Source organism: Lampris incognitus, chromosome 2 (assembly GCF_029633865.1).
Source record: "Lampris incognitus isolate fLamInc1 chromosome 2, fLamInc1.hap2, whole genome shotgun sequence".
In the NCBI taxonomy this organism is placed as follows: Eukaryota; Metazoa; Chordata; class Actinopteri; order Lampriformes; family Lampridae; genus Lampris; species Lampris incognitus.
In genome coordinates, this window is record NC_079212.1 from 80,972,483 (window position 1) to 80,992,574 (window position 20,092).

At 45.9% G+C, this 20,092-nt stretch overlaps 1 protein-coding gene across 1 annotated transcript in view; it reads left to right on the plus strand.

Annotated features, from left to right (window-relative positions):
* The first annotated feature begins 2,622 nt into the window (after positions 1–2,622).
* The window catches only part of dgkab (diacylglycerol kinase, alpha b), a 201,651-nt gene continuing 184,181 nt past the window's right edge, over positions 2,623–20,092 (plus strand). Inside the window, 4 exon segments of the mRNA XM_056273361.1 lie at positions 2,623–2,695; positions 3,706–3,782; positions 3,974–4,115; positions 5,271–5,273. Coding sequence (XP_056129336.1) covers positions 2,623–2,695; positions 3,706–3,782; positions 3,974–4,115; positions 5,271–5,273 — 295 coding nt within the window.

Consider the following 20,092-nt stretch of genomic DNA (forward strand, 5'->3'; position numbering starts at 1 on the left):
TTGAGCTTCGTCTGGGGTGCTGATACCCTGAGGACTGTGGGGGTTCTCCTGCCTCCGGGCTTCACTTGACTGATTTGGCCTACTTCTTAAGAAGTATTGGTCAATGCGAGGCCCCTTACCGAGCTCACTAAGGCACTTCTTTTTGCCTTGATGGATCTTAAGACCCTTCACTGATGTAACCTTTGACCAGCCACAGATGCAGCTGTGCAGCTTTTATCCTGCCAGTGCTGATGATCCATCGGTTGCAGTGCTGGTCATCCGACTCGTTGTCAAATCCTTTCCTTGTTCCGTTACCGTGTGATCCACCTGTAAGTCATCTTGCGCCCCCACTGTCGCAGACTCTGGGGGTATTCTTCTCCTGAAAGTTTTCGTAGCAATATTGGGTGGATCCATGAACGCTAACTAGCGTTGGATCCTGCTAGTATGAGTCGCTAGCCCATACCGACCCCATTGGAGTCTATTCCCTCCTGTCAGCAGTCTTTCCAGGCCGTCATCTGGTCTTTCCCTGATTGTCAGCTGCCCTTTCGCAGCGGTCACTGGTTTACTCCAGATATTCAAGATTCAAAAAAAGGACTGGTTGTTAAAATCCCTAGTGTTTGCACTGCAACAGATTCAGTGGAGATCAAACTGGAGATGTCTGCCAAGGTGACATTGCCACCACCAGGACACATCATCAGTTGTGTACCTCAGCATCACAGGGTGTTTCGGCCTTTTATCACAAGACACCCTCCGCTGAGGCAGGCCCACCACAGGTTGATCGGTCCTGGGTGTGTGACCTGTGGTTAGCTGTTCACCCTGGCAGCCCAGACGGCGTCTCTCCTTTTGCCAGGTAGGTGTTTTTATTCCCAGGCCAAGGCCGCCTCTGCCTTGTTGAACATGGCCTACTACGTCTCGGTGGCGGAGGGCAGATTTCGCCTCCAGTACAGCTGCAGCCGGGGTCCATTTCTTCCCTGTTGCTAGGGTTGGAGCAACTCCTCTCACTATTGGGTCTCGGGATTCTGTGAGGGACATGTCCAGCCTCACTTTGGCACATTTGAATTCCTCAACCAGGCTGGAAATTGGCAGTGCGAGGGCTCCATTGCCGTAGAGTCCAACACTGCTGAGGCACCTTGGCAGTCCAAGCCACTTCCTCACCTGCGAGTTCACTAGCCTCTCCAAGCGATTGATAAAGATGGACTGTGACAATTCTGGGCAACATTTTTATTCCCTTTCAATCATTACTATTTTTGTGGATTACTTTAAAGATGTGATTTGGTTTTATGCACACTTGAATATTGTATTTTGAATTATTTCAGATGCTGCTGAATGTTTCATCATGACAAAATTATAACTCGAACACCAGTGTGTGTGTGTGTGTGTGTGTGTGTGCGGCGCGCGCGCGTGCAAGTCTCTATCTGCATGAGTACTATGTGACGCCAAATGCCATTATCTCACAAAAGCTCCTCCTTCACTCTCCCTAATCCCTTCTATCCGTTAATACACCGACAGACATTTGCATACGTGTACAAACTGGCAGCGTTGACGTCCATAGTTATATATTCTAGCTTTTGTGTTTGCAGCCACTTGTTTACCTTTACCTTTTGCCATTACTTTCTCCTTTACCTTTTGCCTTTGCTTTCTGCCGCCGCAGGTTACAGAACGCCCTGCACAAGGTAAGACATCGTGGGTTTCATCGTGGGTTTTCGCTTTCAACAACCCTGTGGAAGAGTTGCGTACTGTATTTGCATTTGAATCACCGAGAGGCAGTCCTGCTTGAAAGCTGGTGATTCAACAGTCATCAGTCATCCTGGCTGCAGACATTATTCCTGTCTAGTGGAAGCCACTCTTCAAACACTGGGTTTAATTGTTGCTTGCACTGAGTAAAGTCTCTAATAAAATGGTTCCTGGTCAGCTGGGATACTTGTCCAAAGGGGAAAATTACACACATTACTCACCACAGTCTATGCAAGCTGAGGATTATTGTTGATTAATTCTCCTTTTTTCTTTTAGTCAGACTAATCTGTGATGGCGAGGCTGTGCTACACATAGCTTATGAAATCACTGTCACCTGGAGTTACAGATTCTCAGTAAAGGCAAAACTATTCAATATTATTTGTATTACACGGGGAAACTTTTTTGTGACACATACTTATGCGAAATTTCGAAATTTTAATTTGGAAATTTTAATTTTCCTCCTTAACATACTAAACATGTAAACGGTCCCAATTTCTCTGCTTGAAGACATTTCATTTTATCACAGGCATGAGCTCTACTGCATTCTGTCCCACTATAAAGCTTTGTTTACTGGAAATGTGTACTGATAGTACAACATTCTTCCATTAATAGTTGATCAATGGGAAAAGTGGGGTTTCTGGCACTGTATGCTAGTGGCACTATGTGGGAAAAGTGAGGTTTTTTTTGGCACTCTGGGAAAGAGTTTAGTTTTTTTGGCACTATGTGCTAGCCAAGGAATGGAGGAACACGTGTCCATGTGAGTCACTGTTAGAATACAGTGAATGAATATGTCTTCATCCCCTCCTGGATAACAGTTTCACACTATGTGTCCATGCTCGCCCTCACACCTCGTTGGTCATTGATTCCCTGACTGTCTTGTCATTGCCTCTTTGCAGTCAGCCGGTCCCGATGGCATTGTCTGCAGACTCGGAAGGGTACCTAACTCCTGTTGATTTCATCCAGCTCCAGCAGTACATGGAATGTATGTGTCTTCTTCTCACCATCGTCTCATGGTATTCAAAGTAAAAGAAGACGAAACTTATGATGTATCCTACGTCATAACACCAGTACATCATAACAGTGCTATAGAAGTCATGTAGATTGCATTGGGTCTTAATAGATGAGATAAACAAGTATAGCTTTTCTGAAAATGTAATTGTTTCTGTTTCTAAGAGATTTTTTTTACTCTATGATGTCGACTATCTGGATTTCGCCATTTCCCCAAGTTTTAACTTAACACCATATTACTTGTTTCTCGATTTGTCACTCGAGTTAAAGGAGCAACTACAACTATAAAACCTTAAGGTAGTATTCTTCAGCAACTGTTGGAAGGCAGCATCTTTCTCAAACAATAAACCATTCCCAACAGCATCAGTCAACACGATGGCACAAACTGGATGGAACGCACTACCATTTTGTTGCCCATCTGTTATACACGTAATTTGCTATTTGGTATTTATGCTGTCTTACATACTCAAATGACTGTAAATACAAGTATCCCAAGAGAAACTCTCTTACCTGCAGGGTAGCACAACCCAAATCTTTATGGAAACATTATGCGGCTCTATGGAAACCTGAATGGGTCTCTATGGAAACATCAGTGGGATTTAGGCCTTGAAATGTACGATGGGACTTGAACACCTCATGAAGATCAATACAATACGAGCCAGGAATCTTATTTTCAATTATTGGTTTGAGGATTGTTTTTATACAATAGTATTGTCATAAGTATGACAATGGAAAATTTGCGATTGCACTAAATTAATTGCTAGGGTGTCTTAACTGGATGATATTTTTCACTAGTGAGTCACATTTAAATCAGTCATTTATGAAGTAGAAGTTTACATCACACCTTCTTCAATCACATTATCTGACTTAAGTTTAAATGAGAAACTGATATTTTCATTTGTTACCATTCAAAAAGAAAAGTTCTAGCTCATTCAATACTACAAGCCACAGTCACAAATCTGTTTTTGAACATGTCTCCTGCAGACAGCAGCGTGAGGGTGAAAGATGTGATTAAGCAGTTTCATTCCGGTGGTCGGCTGGTTCACCACAGGTTTGGAGAGGTGAGGTGGAAAATTAGAACAGATTTAGCTGCACGGAATAAAACACACACACACACACACACACACACACACACACACACACACACACACACACACACACACACACACACACACACACACACACACACACACACACACACACTATTCAGACACATTCTCTGTTTTCTGACTGTTTGACGTGTTCTTCTCAGCGAATCGATGCAGTGGGTTTCTGTCTCTTCCTTAAAACCTACCTGGAGGTGGAGGACTTTCCAGAGGACTTTTGCCAGCGCCTATTTTGCTACTTTCAGAACATGGAGCAGGATGAATCTATGAAAATCCCTCTACCAAGAGGTGAGCCCCTGTGGTCACACGTAGGTTCGTTCCATGCACCATCACAGCCATGATGTATTTCTTAGTCGTCTTCTTTCACCACAGCGGATCATGCGTTTCCATCTCTTCCTGTCCTCTGCATCTTCCTCTGTCACACCAGCCACCTGCATGTCCTCCCTCAACGCATCCATAAACCTCCTCTTTGGCCTTCCTGTTCTCCTCTTCCCTGGCAGCTCCATATTCAGCAGCCTTCTCCCAATATACCCAGCATCTCTCCTCCACACATGTCCAAACCATCTCAATCTCGCCTCTCTTGCTTTGTCTCCAAACCGTCCAACCTGAGCTCTCCCTCTAATATACTCGTTCCTAATCATATCCTTCTTCATCACTCCCAATGAAAATCATAGCATCTTCAACTCTGCCATACACCTCCTGTCTTTTCATCAGTGCCACTGTCTGCAACCCAACATGTCTTCATGCTGTGGCTGATCAGCTTTATACCTCTGTAGTTGCTGCGGTTCTGCACTTCGCCCTTATTCTTGAACATTGGTACCAGTATGCTTCTCCTCCACACTGAAAACAGGGGAGAGGTGGGGTTGTACAATTTACAAAAATGCATATCGTATATATGACATGATTCATAAGTAAACATAAATAAATTCATTCATAAACATAATTTATTTTTAGAAAACATAACTTTAATACATGCAACCGATGTACATAATTTTCTACGTAAATCCAACATACCTTTTTTTCCTCAGTGCACTTCTCAGGCATCCTCACTTTACAATATTGTGTTAAACAATCTAGTTAAAATCTCCACTGCCATCAGGCGTCCGGGTGGCGTGGCGGTCTATTCCGTTGCCTACCAACACGGGGATCGCCGGTTCGAATCCCCGTGTTACCTCCGGCTTGGTCGGGCATCCTTACCGACACAATTGGCCGTGTCTGCGGGTGGGAAGCCGGATGTGGGTATGTGTCCTGGTCGCTGCAATAGCGCCTCCTCTGGTCGGTTGGGGCGGCGTGCCTGTTCGAGGGGGGGGGTAGCGTGATCCTCCCACGCGCTCCGTCCCCCTGGTGAAACTCCTCACTGGCAGGTGAAAAGAAGCGGCTGGAGACTCCACATGTATCGGAGGAGGCACGTGGTGGTCTGCAGCCCTCCCCGGATCATCAGAGGGGGTGGAGCAACAAATGGGACGGCTGAAGAGTGGGGTAATTGGCCAGATACAATTGGGGAGAAAAAGGAAGTAACCTCCCCCCCAAAAAAAAACTAAACTCCAGTGCCATCTGTCCTAAACACATCCATGCCTCCACAGGGTTTCCGCTACGTTACGTACATTAGGTTTTTCCTAACAGTATTCGGGGAATACTTGTGGTTTTTGGTGACGGTCTTCAGTGTTTGTTATTCTGCTCTGATATTTACACTCAACTTTCTGTTGTCTTGTTTGCTGATGACGTGCCTGAAAAACACTTCAAAAACCGTGAAAGCGTTATGGTATCACGAGCTCCAGCAATAAAACAAATAAAGTATACAATAAGAATTACTTTGCATGTTTTTCTTTTTAAAAAAAAAAGCTTACAGTACCTGGTATGTATTTATTTATTAATAACTTTGACCTAGAGTGGACTCAAAAGAGAACATAACTGATGTGCCACCCTCACAGGAACTGCAACTCTAGCATACCTCTGCAGACTGTCACACCGGGTCCATTACCATACTAACCCAAAATTACGTAATTACTCATATAAAGCGATTATATTGCTTTCTAAACATGGAGCTGAAATAGTGATGTGGATGGCATATTTAGAAACTCTCGTTCTCAATCCTCAACCATAAAAGTTGTGTACGTTTGCTGTGGAAACACTTCACGGCTGCCATGTTAAAGCAGCACACAACTGCTTTAACATAGTTTGACTAATACGTAAAAGAAATTAACTCAGCTATTCAGTTATTGACACTGATGTGTTGTTTGATACTTAGACCTTTTATGCAAGATGGAATTTTCAAAATCATGTTTGCATGCATACAAATATTTGTCCCATTTAATCAAGACAGCTAAGCTGCACACATTTAATTCCTACTACTGCACAATTCTGCAAACAAAGTCAAACAATATAAGGATATAGTTTCTGTCAAACAGTGATTTAGGGCTTTGACTTGACCTTTTGGCCCCTCACCCTGGAGAAACTCTTCCACCTCCCCACCCCTACCCACCATGTTTTCTGTTTCAGTCAAATTCTGAATTTCCTGCCAGTGACTTCATACAGGAGGGTTTTTTTTTTTGGAAACGCAGTAGCTCCGTACCTTCCGGTAAAAATAAATAAACAAAAGGCTGATGCTGAGCATGATCTGCCATTGGAAACCCCAAATAGAGCAATAAATTGATAATTAGAAACCCTTAATCATTCCGGGTGCTCCAAAGAAAGCCTGGTGTTTCCAGTCAGACTCTGCATTTGAAACCCCAAGATGACAAAGGGAATGGCAAGAGGAGTGGGCATTATCTGTATCAGGGGAAGGAAGCAAAGTCACAATGTTTCATCAAGAAGAATATCAATTGAAACACTTTGTGTGGAAAAGAGAGTGTTATTGCCTTGAAATCTGAGGACTGCACATCTTGATTGAGGAAATCATCTTGAGGACATTACACAGGAGAGCTTACACGCCAGGCCTGGACTCCACAGTCTAGAGGCCAGTGGCCACTCTTTCAGGGATGAGGATGTGCAGATCCTTAATATGGAGCGCAGGTTTGAACGGGGAGTCAAAGAGGCCAACGATGTGAAGAGGGAATAACCATCCCTAAACCGAGGGGGGGGGGGGCTGTCACCATCTTACAATGCTGTGATTGCAGCTATTCCCTAGTTAATGGTCATGGTAGTTTGCATATGAAACTGATCACTGGTTTCAGTTGTTATTCAAATGTGCTATTTATAACTTTGGGGATGCCTGTGGTCAGTTGACACTGACAAAGTCATTTAGATGAGTGATGAAATGTTTCTCCCTCTAAGCTTTGTGTAGATGAGCTGATTCAACTTTCTGGGCACCAATTCAAGTTTGTCTTGTAAATGCAGCTCTTGGGCCATATGAAACAAAATGTGCTGATGTGTTCATTAGGAGACAGTTTATTGGTCATTTATCCCCAAAACTCCCCTTCTTTGCCTGGTCTGCTGTCATAAAAATCACAGAATTAGTGCCATCATACAGAACACGTGCCATGCAACCCCATGCTGACGTCTGGCTCATAATAAAAATGTTACATAATGGAAAAAAAATTGTAAAAAATGTTTTGTGTTGCCCAGAGGCAGTATAAAGGAGTGATGCTTAAATCAGACGTCATTTAGAAAAGAAGAGTTAATTCACCTAATATATATTGCAGAACAGAGCTTAATTTCCGGGTCAGGACAACTTTTCTATCTTTCTACCTTATCTTGAAACCAGTAAAAGTCATCATGGCAAAACCACAGGTGTGCTTGCCGAGCTTAAACTGCATCAGTCATCATCGTTTTGATGGACTGCCGAAGAAAAGTCATAGTAAATCACATTCTCTTAATGCATTTAGTAATAGTTATTTTTTAACTTTTACCTGTACCTGTGGAGTGGCAGACTGGGGTGGTGGTTCCCATATTTAAAAAAGGGGGACCAGAGGGTGTGCTCCAATTATCGGGGCATCACATTGCTCAGCCTTCCTGGGAAAGTCTACTCTAGGGTGCTGGAAAGGAGTCTCCGACTGATTGTGGAACCAAATATCCAGGAGGAACAATGTGGATTCCGTCCTGGCTGTGGAACAATGGACCAACTCTTTACACTTGCGGAAGTGCTGAGGGGGGCATGGGAGTTTGACCAGCCAGTCTACATGTGTTTTGTGGACTTGGAGAAGGCTTACGACCGTGTACCCCAGGGCACTCTGTGGGGGATACTGCGGGAGTATGGGGGCAGTGACAGTGACTACAAGCAATCCGGTTCTTATAAAACCAAAGTAAGAGCTGTATCCACATACTTGGCACAAAGTCCAACACGTTTTCGCTGGGGGTCGGACTCTGCCAAGGTTGTCCCTCGTCTCTGATTCTATTTGTGATAAATCACGGACAGGATCTCAAGATGCAGCCAAGGTGAGGAGTATGATCGTTTTGGGAATCTCATAATTGCATCTCTGCTCTTCGCAGATCATGTGGTTTTGTTGGCTTCATCAGAACGCGACCTCCAGCGCGCACTGGGGCGGTTTGCAGCCGAATGTGAAATGGCTGGGATGAGAGCCAGCACCTTCAAGTCTGAGGCCATCGTTCTCTACCGGAAAATGGTGGATTGCTTCCTCCGGGTTGGGGATGAGTTGTTGCCTCAAGTGAAGGAGTCCAAGTATCTCGGGGTGTTGTTCACGAGTGAGGGTAGGATGCGGCAGAAGATTGACAGGCGGATTGGTGTAGCTTCAGCAGTAATGTGGATGTTGTACCAGACTTTTGTGGTGAAGAGGGAGCTGAGCTGGAATACAAAAGTCTCAATATACCAGTCAATCTTTGTTCCCTCACGTATGGTCATGAGCTTTGGGTAGTGACCGAAAGGCTGAGATCACAGAATTATGCGGCTGAAATGAGTTTCCTCCGTAGGGTGTCTGGGCTCAGTCTTAGAGATAGGGTGAGGAGCTCAGACAGCCGGAGGGAGCTCGGAGTAGAGCCACTGCTCCTTCGCGTCAAAAGGAGCCAGTTGAGATGGTTCGGGCATCTGATTAGGATGCTTCCTGGGTGTGTTCCTTTGGAGGTTTACTGGGAACGGCCAACTAGGATGAGACCCCAGGTTAGACCCAGAACTCGCTGAAGAGACTACATGTCCAATCTGGCCTGGGAACGACTTGGGATCCCCCCAGGAGGAGCTGGAGGACGTTGCTTGGGAGAGAGACGTCTGGAGTGCCCGACTTAGCTTGCTGCTACCGCGACCCTACCCCGGAGATGTAACGCAGTGCGTTTGGACCCAACTGCAGAGAAGAGGCAGTTGGTAAGTACTAAGTCGCTTTACTGGACTTCAGCAAAAAACAAAACAAAACTGCCAAACAGGGCAGGCAAAAATGCAAACCAGAATAAACAAAATACTAAACAAAGGAAACACTCGTACAGAGGAGGCAGACGAGGGTTCAAGAGACACGGGCTTCCGCAGACCGACGCGAAGCTTCTCCAAGACTCGACGCTGTATGTCTGCACAGCACCCAGTCAAATAGTCCCCAGCACAGGTGCACCTCATCACCGGCCCATCAAGGAAACTGGGCGCAGGTGAACCAAAGCACCAATCAGGAGATGGCGAGCCAAGATCACAGGCCAACCAGTACGCAGGTGCCACTCATACTGGCTGATTGCAGGCGATAGGGAAATGTCACCTGTTGATCCTGGGAGGGGGCGTACTGACACGGCCAGTGACCGTGTCAGTACCCCCCTCCCCGGGACAGATTCCAGACGTTCCTAAACCAAAGGACCCAGCAGGACGGACAGAGGGGCCAGGGATCTCAGGCGGGCGGCCCGAGGGCTGGGACCAATCGAGAGGGTGACCAGGATGCAGGAGGCAGAGCATCTGCGGCGGACGGGCAGATGGACGATAACAATAGAACCGCCGTGGCTGGAGGGCCGCTAGGCGACCGGACTTCGGAGGCGGCGAGATGGCCGCAGGGCAAACTGAACTTGCAGGCGGCGGCGGGACGGCCGCAGGGCAAACACAACTCGGAGGCGACGTGGCAGCCGCGGGGCAAGTTGAACTCGGAGGCGACGTGGCAGCCACAGGGGAAACGGACCTTGGAGGCGGCGTGGCAGCCGCTTGTGGAGCAGGTTTCGGAGGCGCCCCGGGGACGCTGGTCTGCCAAGCCGAACTGATCGGGGGAGTGGCCAGCCGAACAGGAACCTGTAGACGGAGTCGGCCGGTGAGACCGGCAATTGGTAGTCGGACAGGACGTCAGCCGGCTGCCGAGGAACATGGGACTGGCGGAGACTCCGGGGACCTCCACAGGTCAGGCGGGTTCCCCAGAATGGGTCCTGGACTGGAGTGGCACCACACCTTGATCGGCAGTTTACCAGGCGGTAGGCAGGACGGCGGCTAGTGGGTTCAGGGCCAGCAGACCGGGAGGCAGGCTGCTGGTTATCCAACCGAACAACCCCTTGGAGGCCATTCACCCCAGACACTGGGCTCGGCCTATGTTGTCTCCAGTATGCCGACCCCTTTGCTGGGTCCATACTGGTCGGGGTGGGCGTTGCCGACAGAGATTGCGCAGTCTGGGTAGGCTGTAGCTGCTGAAGAGCGGTGGTGAGGCTGGTGATGGAGGCCATCTGTTGCTGTTGAGCCTAGACCTGCTGCAGCTGGGAGTGATCTGCTGTCCGCTGCTGAAACATGGGGCGGATCTCTCCAAAAAAACTGGAGATGGAGTGGACACTCGCCTTCAGTGACTGCAACTCGGTGTGCTTTTTGTCCAGAGCTGCACCTTGGGCGGTAACGGCGACACGCAACTGCTCTAACTCTGCTGGGTCCATGTCTGGTCAAGTCTTGCTGTAACGCAGTGCATTTGGACTCAAATGCAGAGAAGAGGCAGAGGCAGTCGGTAAGTACTAAGTCGCTTTACTGGACTTTAGCAAGCACACAATAACCAAAAAAAAAAAAAAAAAACACTGCCAAACAGGGCAGGCAAAAATGCAAACCAGAATAAACATAAAATACTAAACAAAGGAAACACTCGCACAGAGGAGGCGGACGAGGGTTCAGGAGACACAGGCTTTCGCAGACCGACGTGAAGCTTCTCCAAAACTCGATGTCGTATGTCTGCAAAGCACCCAGTCAAATAGTCCCCAGCATAGGTGCACCTCATCACCGGCCCATCAAGGAGACCGGGCGCAAGTGAACCAAAGCACCAATCAGGAGATGGCGAGCCCAGGTCACAGACCATGACAGGTGCCCCTAATCACAGGCCAACCAGTATGCAGGTGCCCCTCATACTGCCTGATTGCAGACCGATTGAGAAATGTCACCGGTTGGCTGCTGATCCTCTGGCCAATGACCATGTCAGGAGAAGCGGCTGAAGATGAATGAATGAAAGGTTATACTTGTCCAGGGTGTCAAGGGTGCCGCAAAATGACTGCTGGGATAGGCTCCAGCATCCCGTGACCCTGAGTAAGGATAAGCGATTTAGATAATGGATGGATGGATGGAAGTTATACCTGTAACGTCTCTTATTCAACAGATAACAAGTAACTATAGAGCCCTTTGTTCTTATTACAAACAATAATAACCATGAGCCGTAAACCCGAATGTGTGCAGACACTTGGATCTGAAAAACAACACAAAATGGTTTTCATTAATAACTATTTCTCTAAACAGCTCGGTGTAACCCAGTTTAAGAAAGGGTTTGGTTTAATAAAGAGTTACTATTTTGATATAGTTATACTATATAGAAATACTCTTTAAATGTTATTTGAAATATCAAATGTTATTTGAAATATGTTAGAAATATAAATAAGATATTATGAATGTTTTATTTTACTTACCTGTTGTAATGCATGGCCAATCGGCAGTCAGGGTGAAGGGTCTGGGCAAAAAATCAGGACGTGAGCGAAAAGAAAAAGAGACGTGATGGGGAGAGAAGAAGCGAGAGGGTTCGTTAGTAGCTTGTAAAATAAGAAAGGCTTAAAAACGTAACGCACATATTTTATTGAAACAGTCTTGTAGTTTATCAGTTTAATGACATATTAATCGACTGTGTAAGCTATAAGTCTGGAACTGGTTGAAGTAATGTAAACTTCGGCAAGAATTTACTGCACGCTATTATCCAGTTTCACTGACTGCGCCGATATCGTTAGCAAGCTAGTTAGCTAAGCTAACTGAGTAGTGTATCATCGTATTGGGAAATAGCCTGTTAGCTAGATCAGCAAACATATGCAGCTAAGCCCTGATAAAGAAGAATACACACGGAGCACAGACGCACTAGATAGCGGTTTGAGCTGTGGCAACACTCAGACTCCCTCTAGCGGTTTGAGCTGGGGCAACACTCAAACTTCCTGTGGCAAATGCGGGGTTCTCGCTCTGGACAAGCTTTAATGAACAGGCCCTCTCGTCTCCACCCGCGTACGGACCTTCCAGGCACACCGTCATTCTCCCGAGTAGTGTGAGTGAACATCGCACACGCGGTCATTCTCCTGACTGCTGGGTGGAACATTCTCGCGCGCTGCATTCTTCTGAACTGCGTGAGTAATGGTTTTTCCCTTTGGCTCGCAAAGACTGAAGCTGACATTTTTTTGGACGTTTGATTATCAGGCCTGCAACAGGGGTTTTGAGTACTCATTTATTTTGCTTCATGTAGCGAATTGGGGGGGGGGCGGGAATCGCCGCATCCGCCGGGACGCGAACCCGTATCTCCTGCACCGCAGGCGACAATGCTAACCAGACAACTAAAGGGTCCGACATGTTAGCCAAGGGCTACCGAGCCTATTCATCTGTGATCGTTACATTGCACCCTTCCTTCGGGAATCGCCATGAATCGCCACAGCCAGGACGCGAATCTAGGGCTCGCGCACCGTGGGCGACTACGTTAACCAGTCGACTAAAGGGTCCGAACCGTTAGTCAAGGGCTAACATGTCTACTTACTCGTGTACGTTACACTACTCCCCCTCCCCTCCCCTCTTTCGGGAAGCGCGTCCCCGCGCTTCAGCTTATCAGCTCCCTCACACCTCTGGGCGCACGCGCTTCCGATGACCTCACGGTCTACATCCCATTATTTTGTTTTACACATGCCGGCTTTAGCTCGTACTGTTTAGTAATGTTTGAGCTCTTATACATGTGAATACACACAAATGTGACTACATTTGGGAAAAGTGTAAAAGTGTATGGAATATCGAAAATGGTATTTTCTTTGAATTTGAACTTAGATTTTACCACGCTACAACATACTTTTCAGTACACTATTTAACAATAAGTGTTTGTGGTAAATAAGACATTTTATTTTATTTCAACATTAAGTAAATATTTCAATTATTTATCTCCTTGTTTTGTCTAATTACTTATAGGGCCGGTTTCACAGACAAGGCTTAAGCCTAGTCCCAGACTAAAATGTCTGTTTGAGTTGTCTTAACTCAAAATGACTTGCACAGACACATCTTAAAATAGTCCTAGATTTAGCCTGTTCTGGATTAAACTAAACTGACTGCGAGAAGGAGGATCATAGTTACTCTAGGACTAAATTGAAGCTTAAATTAATCCTTCAAAGAGGCAGGTTTAATTTCTGTTTAGCAGTTTGCGAGGGAGCATTGGAATATCTAAATGAAGACCAACATGCAATACAGAGGCCAGCCAGACGAATACTTGTGGATAGAAGTAATCCATTAAATTACTTTGATGAAATAACTTTTCAAGACCGCTTTCGTATGTATAAAGAAAATGCACTGGAGATCATATCTTTGCTTGATCCTAGACTTTCCTCTCTGTCTCAAAGAGGAAGGCCTTTTACCCAGTTCTCTCCAAGTTCTGATCACTTTGAGATTTCTGGCTTCTGGAATGTTTCATCGTGAAACTGGTGATTTATGTGGTGCCAGTGAAGCAATTGTGTGTAGAATAGTTCACAAAGTCTGTAGGGCCATTTGTGAACTGAGGAATATTTACATCAAGTTTCCTGATGCTCCTGGCCAAGCCAACTATAAAGTGCAATTCTATGAATATGGGCACTTCCCCGGAGTGATTGGCTGTATAGATGGATGTCATGTTCCCATCAAGTGTCCATCAACTCCTGATGCTGAGGAGTACAGGAACCGCAAGAACTGGTTTTCCATCAATGTTCAGGGTGTATGCACTCCTAATTTAGAGTTTTCTAACATTGTTGCCCGTTGGAAAAGTACAACTCACGATTCAAGGATTTTTCTCAACGCTTCATTGTGTGCTCAGTTTCAGAGAGGACAACATAGTGGACTACTCCTTGGTGACAGTGGATATGGTCAGAGTAACTTTTTATTCACCCCATACATAAATCCCACAACAGCTGAGCAGCAAAGATACAACAGAGCTCACATCTGCACTAGAGGGCTGGTCGAGCGTATGTTTGGAGTATGGAAAAATCGATTCCAGTGTTTATGCAATACACTTTGTTTTGAGCCAAGAAGCTGCTGCAAGGTGATAATTGCTACAGCTGTGCTCCACAAATACCTGAGGCAGCATTGCTGTCCTGATCCTCCAATGGAAGACCAGGATCAAACAGAGGTGCCCATGGTTGAGGCAGGGAATGACCAAAGAGGACTTGCATACAGAGCTGCTTTCACATTGCAGCACTTCAGCTAGATGAGATGCATTTAAATATGGAATGTATTCATTATGGCCTATTTTTGCTTGGATAATGTTTTACTGTACATGGTGTGCAGCAAATTAAATGAGTGACTAAACCAAAGCTGGTTTAAAATGTAGTCTGTGGTGATTAAAATACTCAAACTCATGAATATGCAAATGACAAAACATTTATTTATTTTTACATATATTGTTCATCATGACTGGCAATCACAATTGTCTCATTACTGTATTTTTTTGGATAGCTCTCTCTTCCAACTTCATATCCAATTCAACCTGTAGAATTCTCATTTTCATTTCATGTTCTTCCTTCAGATACTTCATTTTATGCTCATGAAATTCTCTGGCTAACTTTTCATGCATGGTCATCTTTTTTGTTCTCTGTTGAGAGGTGGCAGCAGCATCTTCTCTTAAGGATGTTATAGTAGATGTAGAGGGCCCACACTCACTGGACACTGCAGGCTCTTCCACACTGCTCAGATTCCTTTCCTCTGGAAAAACAACACTGTTAGAAGCACAAATAAATTCATATGGTCCATAGAATGAAAGAAGAATAAAGATCGACAAAGTCAGTGTAATACATTTACTAAAGGAAGTAACCAATTTACTTTCTTTGGGTTTATTTACCATTTGTGCTCAGTTCTTCATCTGAACTATCCAAATGGTCATCGTCTGGTATACCATCCAGAGGTTGCGGGGGTTCAATAATTCCAGAGCAAGTCACTCAATTCATCAGCCTTGTCTATTTTTGGTGGTCCACCACCAGTATTAAATCTCTCTCTTCTGGTCTTTGCATTTTCTCTTTTTGAAGCCAGTTTAATGTTCTTCCAGAGTCTAAAGGCAGATATCATTCAATATTAGTAATGTCAAAAATATGAATATGATAAATGTGGAATACTGATAATAATGTAGATTTCTCACCTGAAGTTGTTGTACTGTTCTTGTGGTTACATTTTCATTTGCATTGAATTCACTGCAAATTGCGGCCCAAGCATTCTTTTTCCGTTGCTCAGTAGCAGTAGTGTTTTTTCCTTTCAATAGCTGGATGGTTTGATAAAATTTGTTTTAGTAGCGTTTTTTCATACCCACTAAAGTTTATTGAACGAATTCTTTTTGCCTCTGCCATTGTTATGTCTCAGGATTCATACCATTAAATTGTGTTTTCGATTCAACTCCGGGTTTTTATGAGCACCATGAGACGAACGGCATGTGCTTATACTTAACCTGATGAGGTTTAGCCCAGGTGCTCTCATTTAGACTTACTTATCTTACTCCTGGACTCCATAGTCTTCGACTAACTAAACCAAGTTTAAGATACGTTCATGGAGGCTACTTAAATGTCCTAGTTTAACTAGTATGGATTAAGGACTGATCCGGGCTTGATTTAAGCCCTGTCTGTGAAACCGGCCAAAATGTTTTAATAAAGTCAATGCTTAACAAGGTTAAAGATTGCTCATTTAATGGGAATAAGTCTATTTAGGAAACTCAAGCTAATATAAAAGTAAGGTTTATTAGTTAAAAGAACCTAGGGCCCTGCCCTCGACATTTGTGGGGGGGTGGGCTACATAAAATGGAGGCACCGCTGGGATAGTTTGGGTTTCCAACTAAATAGTACAAGTTAAAACAAAACAAAACAAATTGGCAGCTGTAATGGCCGAGTGGGATAACCCGCCGTTCTTGCAGCCCGTTAGTCACGTGGCTTGGAGGTTCGTATCCTAGACTCGCCGTAACCGGTCACGGCCAGAGCGTCCACGGGGTAAGGCTTCATTAGGCCACCCTTACCCGAGGGATAGTGGGTGTAGCTCGGTGTAGTGTTCGGGGGCTCGTTGTTCTCCAGCGACCCCTCTGGCCCATCCCAGCGCCTGCAGCCAAGCAACTGAAAGCATTCTCCCTACGTTCTCCTTCGCGGCCTGAAGGTGATGCAATCCATGCGAGGCTTCAGCGTGTAAACTAGCGAGAGCAGCCGACACGAGTTTGAAGGAAGCTGGTGTTACGACTATCTCCTTCCTGTGGAAACGTGATCCAGGAGAGTTATTCGACATGAGTTCCGGCCATATGCCATTGGTGGGATAAGGGGAAAAACTAGAAATAAATAGAAAAAAAAACCCAGAAACAAACAAACAAATTAAAGTTGCACATTGGGAAAACATTTTAGTGGAGAAAGGGAAAGCCAAGCTGGTGTCATGGTGAGGTTTTAGATGAGGCTCATGCACTTATGGTCCTCATTCCCGAAGATGTGGACATCATTAAAATTGAAGACACCCCGCAGACCGTGAAATGTCTGGGTCGCGTGCGTGTCAGCAACACATTCTCACTCCCTAAGCGTCATTTTCTGTACATTAGTCAAGTTCCTTATGCGTCAGCATATGATGCTTTTCACCCACCCTGGGCTTCCATTTCTGAAGCCCGGAGCAGTGGTCTAATTTAGACGGAAACGCGCATGCGCCCTGCTCCGGTTGCTCACGCATACTCGTGCTATTGTACTCGTGCATGTCACAGGAACACAACAAACAGTCATTGAAAACCGACTAACAGTGTCCAAAATTCCTCAAGTCTTCGTTGCTTTAGTGAATCAGGTCTTAACATATAAACAAAAGCACCGAGATTATCCGAGGAGCACAGATAGTTTATTTTTACCAGTGTTTTCAAAGCCATGCATCCATACTCCAACGCCTTCTGAGGAAAAGACCGAAATAGTCGATCGACGAATGAAAACAGGAAATATGATGGGTTCGTGAATTACCACCCCATTGTTACTTTTCCAAAGCTAACCTAATCTATTTTGTTGTCATTCAATCGTTATTCCAATTAATAATGTCAGTAGACTGTTGTAACGTTCAATGCAGCGATAATTCACGAACCCATCGTATTTCCTGTTTTCGTTCGGCGATCGACTATTTTGGTCCTTTCCCTGAAGGCATTGACGAGCGGTTGAACTCCGGATGCATGGCTTTGAAAACACTGGTAAAAATAAACTATCTGTGCTCCTCGGATAATCTCGGTGCTTGTGTTTATACACTACCGTTCAAAAGTTTGGGATCACCCAAACAATTTCGTGTTTTCCATGAAAAGTCACACTTATTCACCACCATATGTTGTGAAATGAATAGAAAATAGAGTCAAGACATTGACAAGGTTAGAAATAATGATTTGTATTTGAAATAAGATTTTTTTTACATCAAACTTTGCTTTCGTCAAAGAATCCTCCATTTGCAGCAATTGCAGCATTGCAGACCTTTGGCATTCTAGCTGTTAATTTGTTGAGGTAATCTGGAGAAATTGCACCCCACGCTTCCAGAAGCAGCTCCCACAAGTTGGATTGGTTGGATGGGCACTTCTTTGAGCAGATTGAGTTTCTGGAGCATCACATTTGTGGGGTCAATTAAACGCTCAAAATGGCCAGAAAAAGAGAACTTTCATCTGAAACTCGACAGTCTATTCTTGTTCTTAGAAATGAAGGCTATTCCATGCGAGAAATTGCTAAGAAATTGAAGATTTCCTACACCGGTGTGTACTACTCCCTTCAGAGGACAGCACAAACAGGCTCTAACAGGTACTATTTAATGAAGATGCCAGTTGGGGACCTGTGAGGCGTCTGTTTCTCAAACTAGAGACTCTAATGTACTTATCTTCTTGCTCAGTTGTGCAACGCGGCCTCCCACTTCTTTTTCTACTCTGGTTAGAGCCTTTGGCTCGCAAAGAGTGAAGCTGACATTTATTTTTGGACATTTGATACACATGGCGGCTTTAGCTAGTAATGTTTAGTAATGTTTGAGCTCTTATACATGTGAATAAACACAAATGTGATGCATTTGGGAAAAAGTGTAAAAGTGTTGAAAAAGGCATTTTCTTTTAATTTGAATTGAGATTGTATTGAGCTACAACATACTTTTCAGTATGTAAGGTGCGCACTTGATAGGTATTGTAGCGAAGTTGCTAACACGTCAGAATTGTGCCAATTGTCCTGTTTTACCCATCAGGCACTGCGTGCAGATTGTCAGTTTTATTAAATGTTTTGTAAGTGTTTTATGTGGTTTTATGTGTTTATGTGATTACCATTTGTTGTGGTGTAATTGCAGTTGTCATTCTGTTGTGTTGTGTAACCTTGTAACTGCAACCCTGAACAACTTTGTTGTTCGAGTTGATGACCACCATGTATTGTGTCACATTTCGGTAAGTTATTGTTTCTGTGTAAGTTCAATAAAGGGGCTGCAAAGTTACCTTTGTCGTTGCTTCTACGTTCGCCACACTGGTGTCAGAAGTGGGATTGCAGCTAATACCCACACATCGAAGATTGCAACGTCAAGAAGAAGCTTCGATGTAGAACTCCGGCAGATTGAGGACTTCATCGAGTGTCTGGAAAAAGAGCTTTCCCGGGGAGAGAGCATCGCCGCTCGGAAGAAGATGTCCCGCGGAGGAAGGGCAGACGGAGCCAGCGCCCCCCCCCCTCGGAGGCGGCAACTGCCGCCGAGAAGTCGCGGCCTACTCTGATTTCAACAGCCGTTATGCCGCCGACGCCATGTCATCGCCGGCCGCCGTTGTCTCCACCGCCGTCTCATTGCCGGCTCCGGCCGCCACCCATCCATTATCAACAGCCGCCAGGCCGCCGCCAGCCGCCACCATGTCATCGCCAGCCGCCGCCGTCTCCACCGCCGTCTCATCGCCGGTGCCGGCCACGGCCCATCCACTATCAACAGCCGCCATGTCGCCGCCGGCCGCCGCCATTACGTCACCGGTCACCGTCACCACTTCGCTGACCAACGTCACTACAACCCCAGCACCCCCTGCTAATGTGATGCTGCCATCCCCAAGCATCTTCAAGCTCCCACGGTATGCGGGCATCACAGCCCTGGAGCCATACCTAGCTCAAGTGAAACTGGTAGCAAGTCACAACCAGTGGAGCACCCAAGGCACTGCTGCTCATGTTGCTCTGGCGCTCGAAGGGAATGTGCTGCAGGTATTGCTCGACCTTATTATTGTATTTTTAAATCACGTCAGGACACAGCGCTGTCGCTCGACACAACCTCTCCGTGGCATTCTTTATTTAGACTGACACAGCATCAAAGGCAGACCCGATCAAACAACCCAGAGCCTGCAGGCATCACCAATCGATCCCAGCACAATAGAACAGCACCAAATCAAATGCAGCACTGTCGATGTGTGCATACATAACATTCCCCCCCCCCCGGCAGGATTTCAAACATGAAAGGTTGACACAAAGTCCTCTAGGTGGCCAGGGCGTAAACGTGTGCGAACAGGTCGCGGGGCGGCCTGAGGCTGGGCAGGCCGAGGTGGGGAGGGAGAAGGCAGGGGAAGCTGAGGCCCAGGAATGTCTGGGGCCCGTGTAGGAGCTGCATGAAGCCCCGGGGTGTCTCGCCATGCTGAGGGAATGGCTATGGTTGTGTCACCAGCTGTGTGTGGCGGAGCTGACACCTTCCGTAGACGACTGGAGTGCCACCGAGTGCCATCGCTGAGGAGGTAAGTGGCTGGGCCCAGCTGACGGGTGACTTGGAGAGGAGAGGACCAGTATGAAGCCATTTTATTGTCCCTGTGGGGCCTGCGGACCCTGACCCAGTCTGACACATTGATGTCTGGCACCCTGGTTCGTTTTGACTGGTCAAACCGATGCTTCATCCGCGTCTGCTGACGAGTGACTGAGGCTCTGACCCCAGAGGGAAGTGCCTGAGGTGTGGAGGGGCGGAGCCTGTCAAG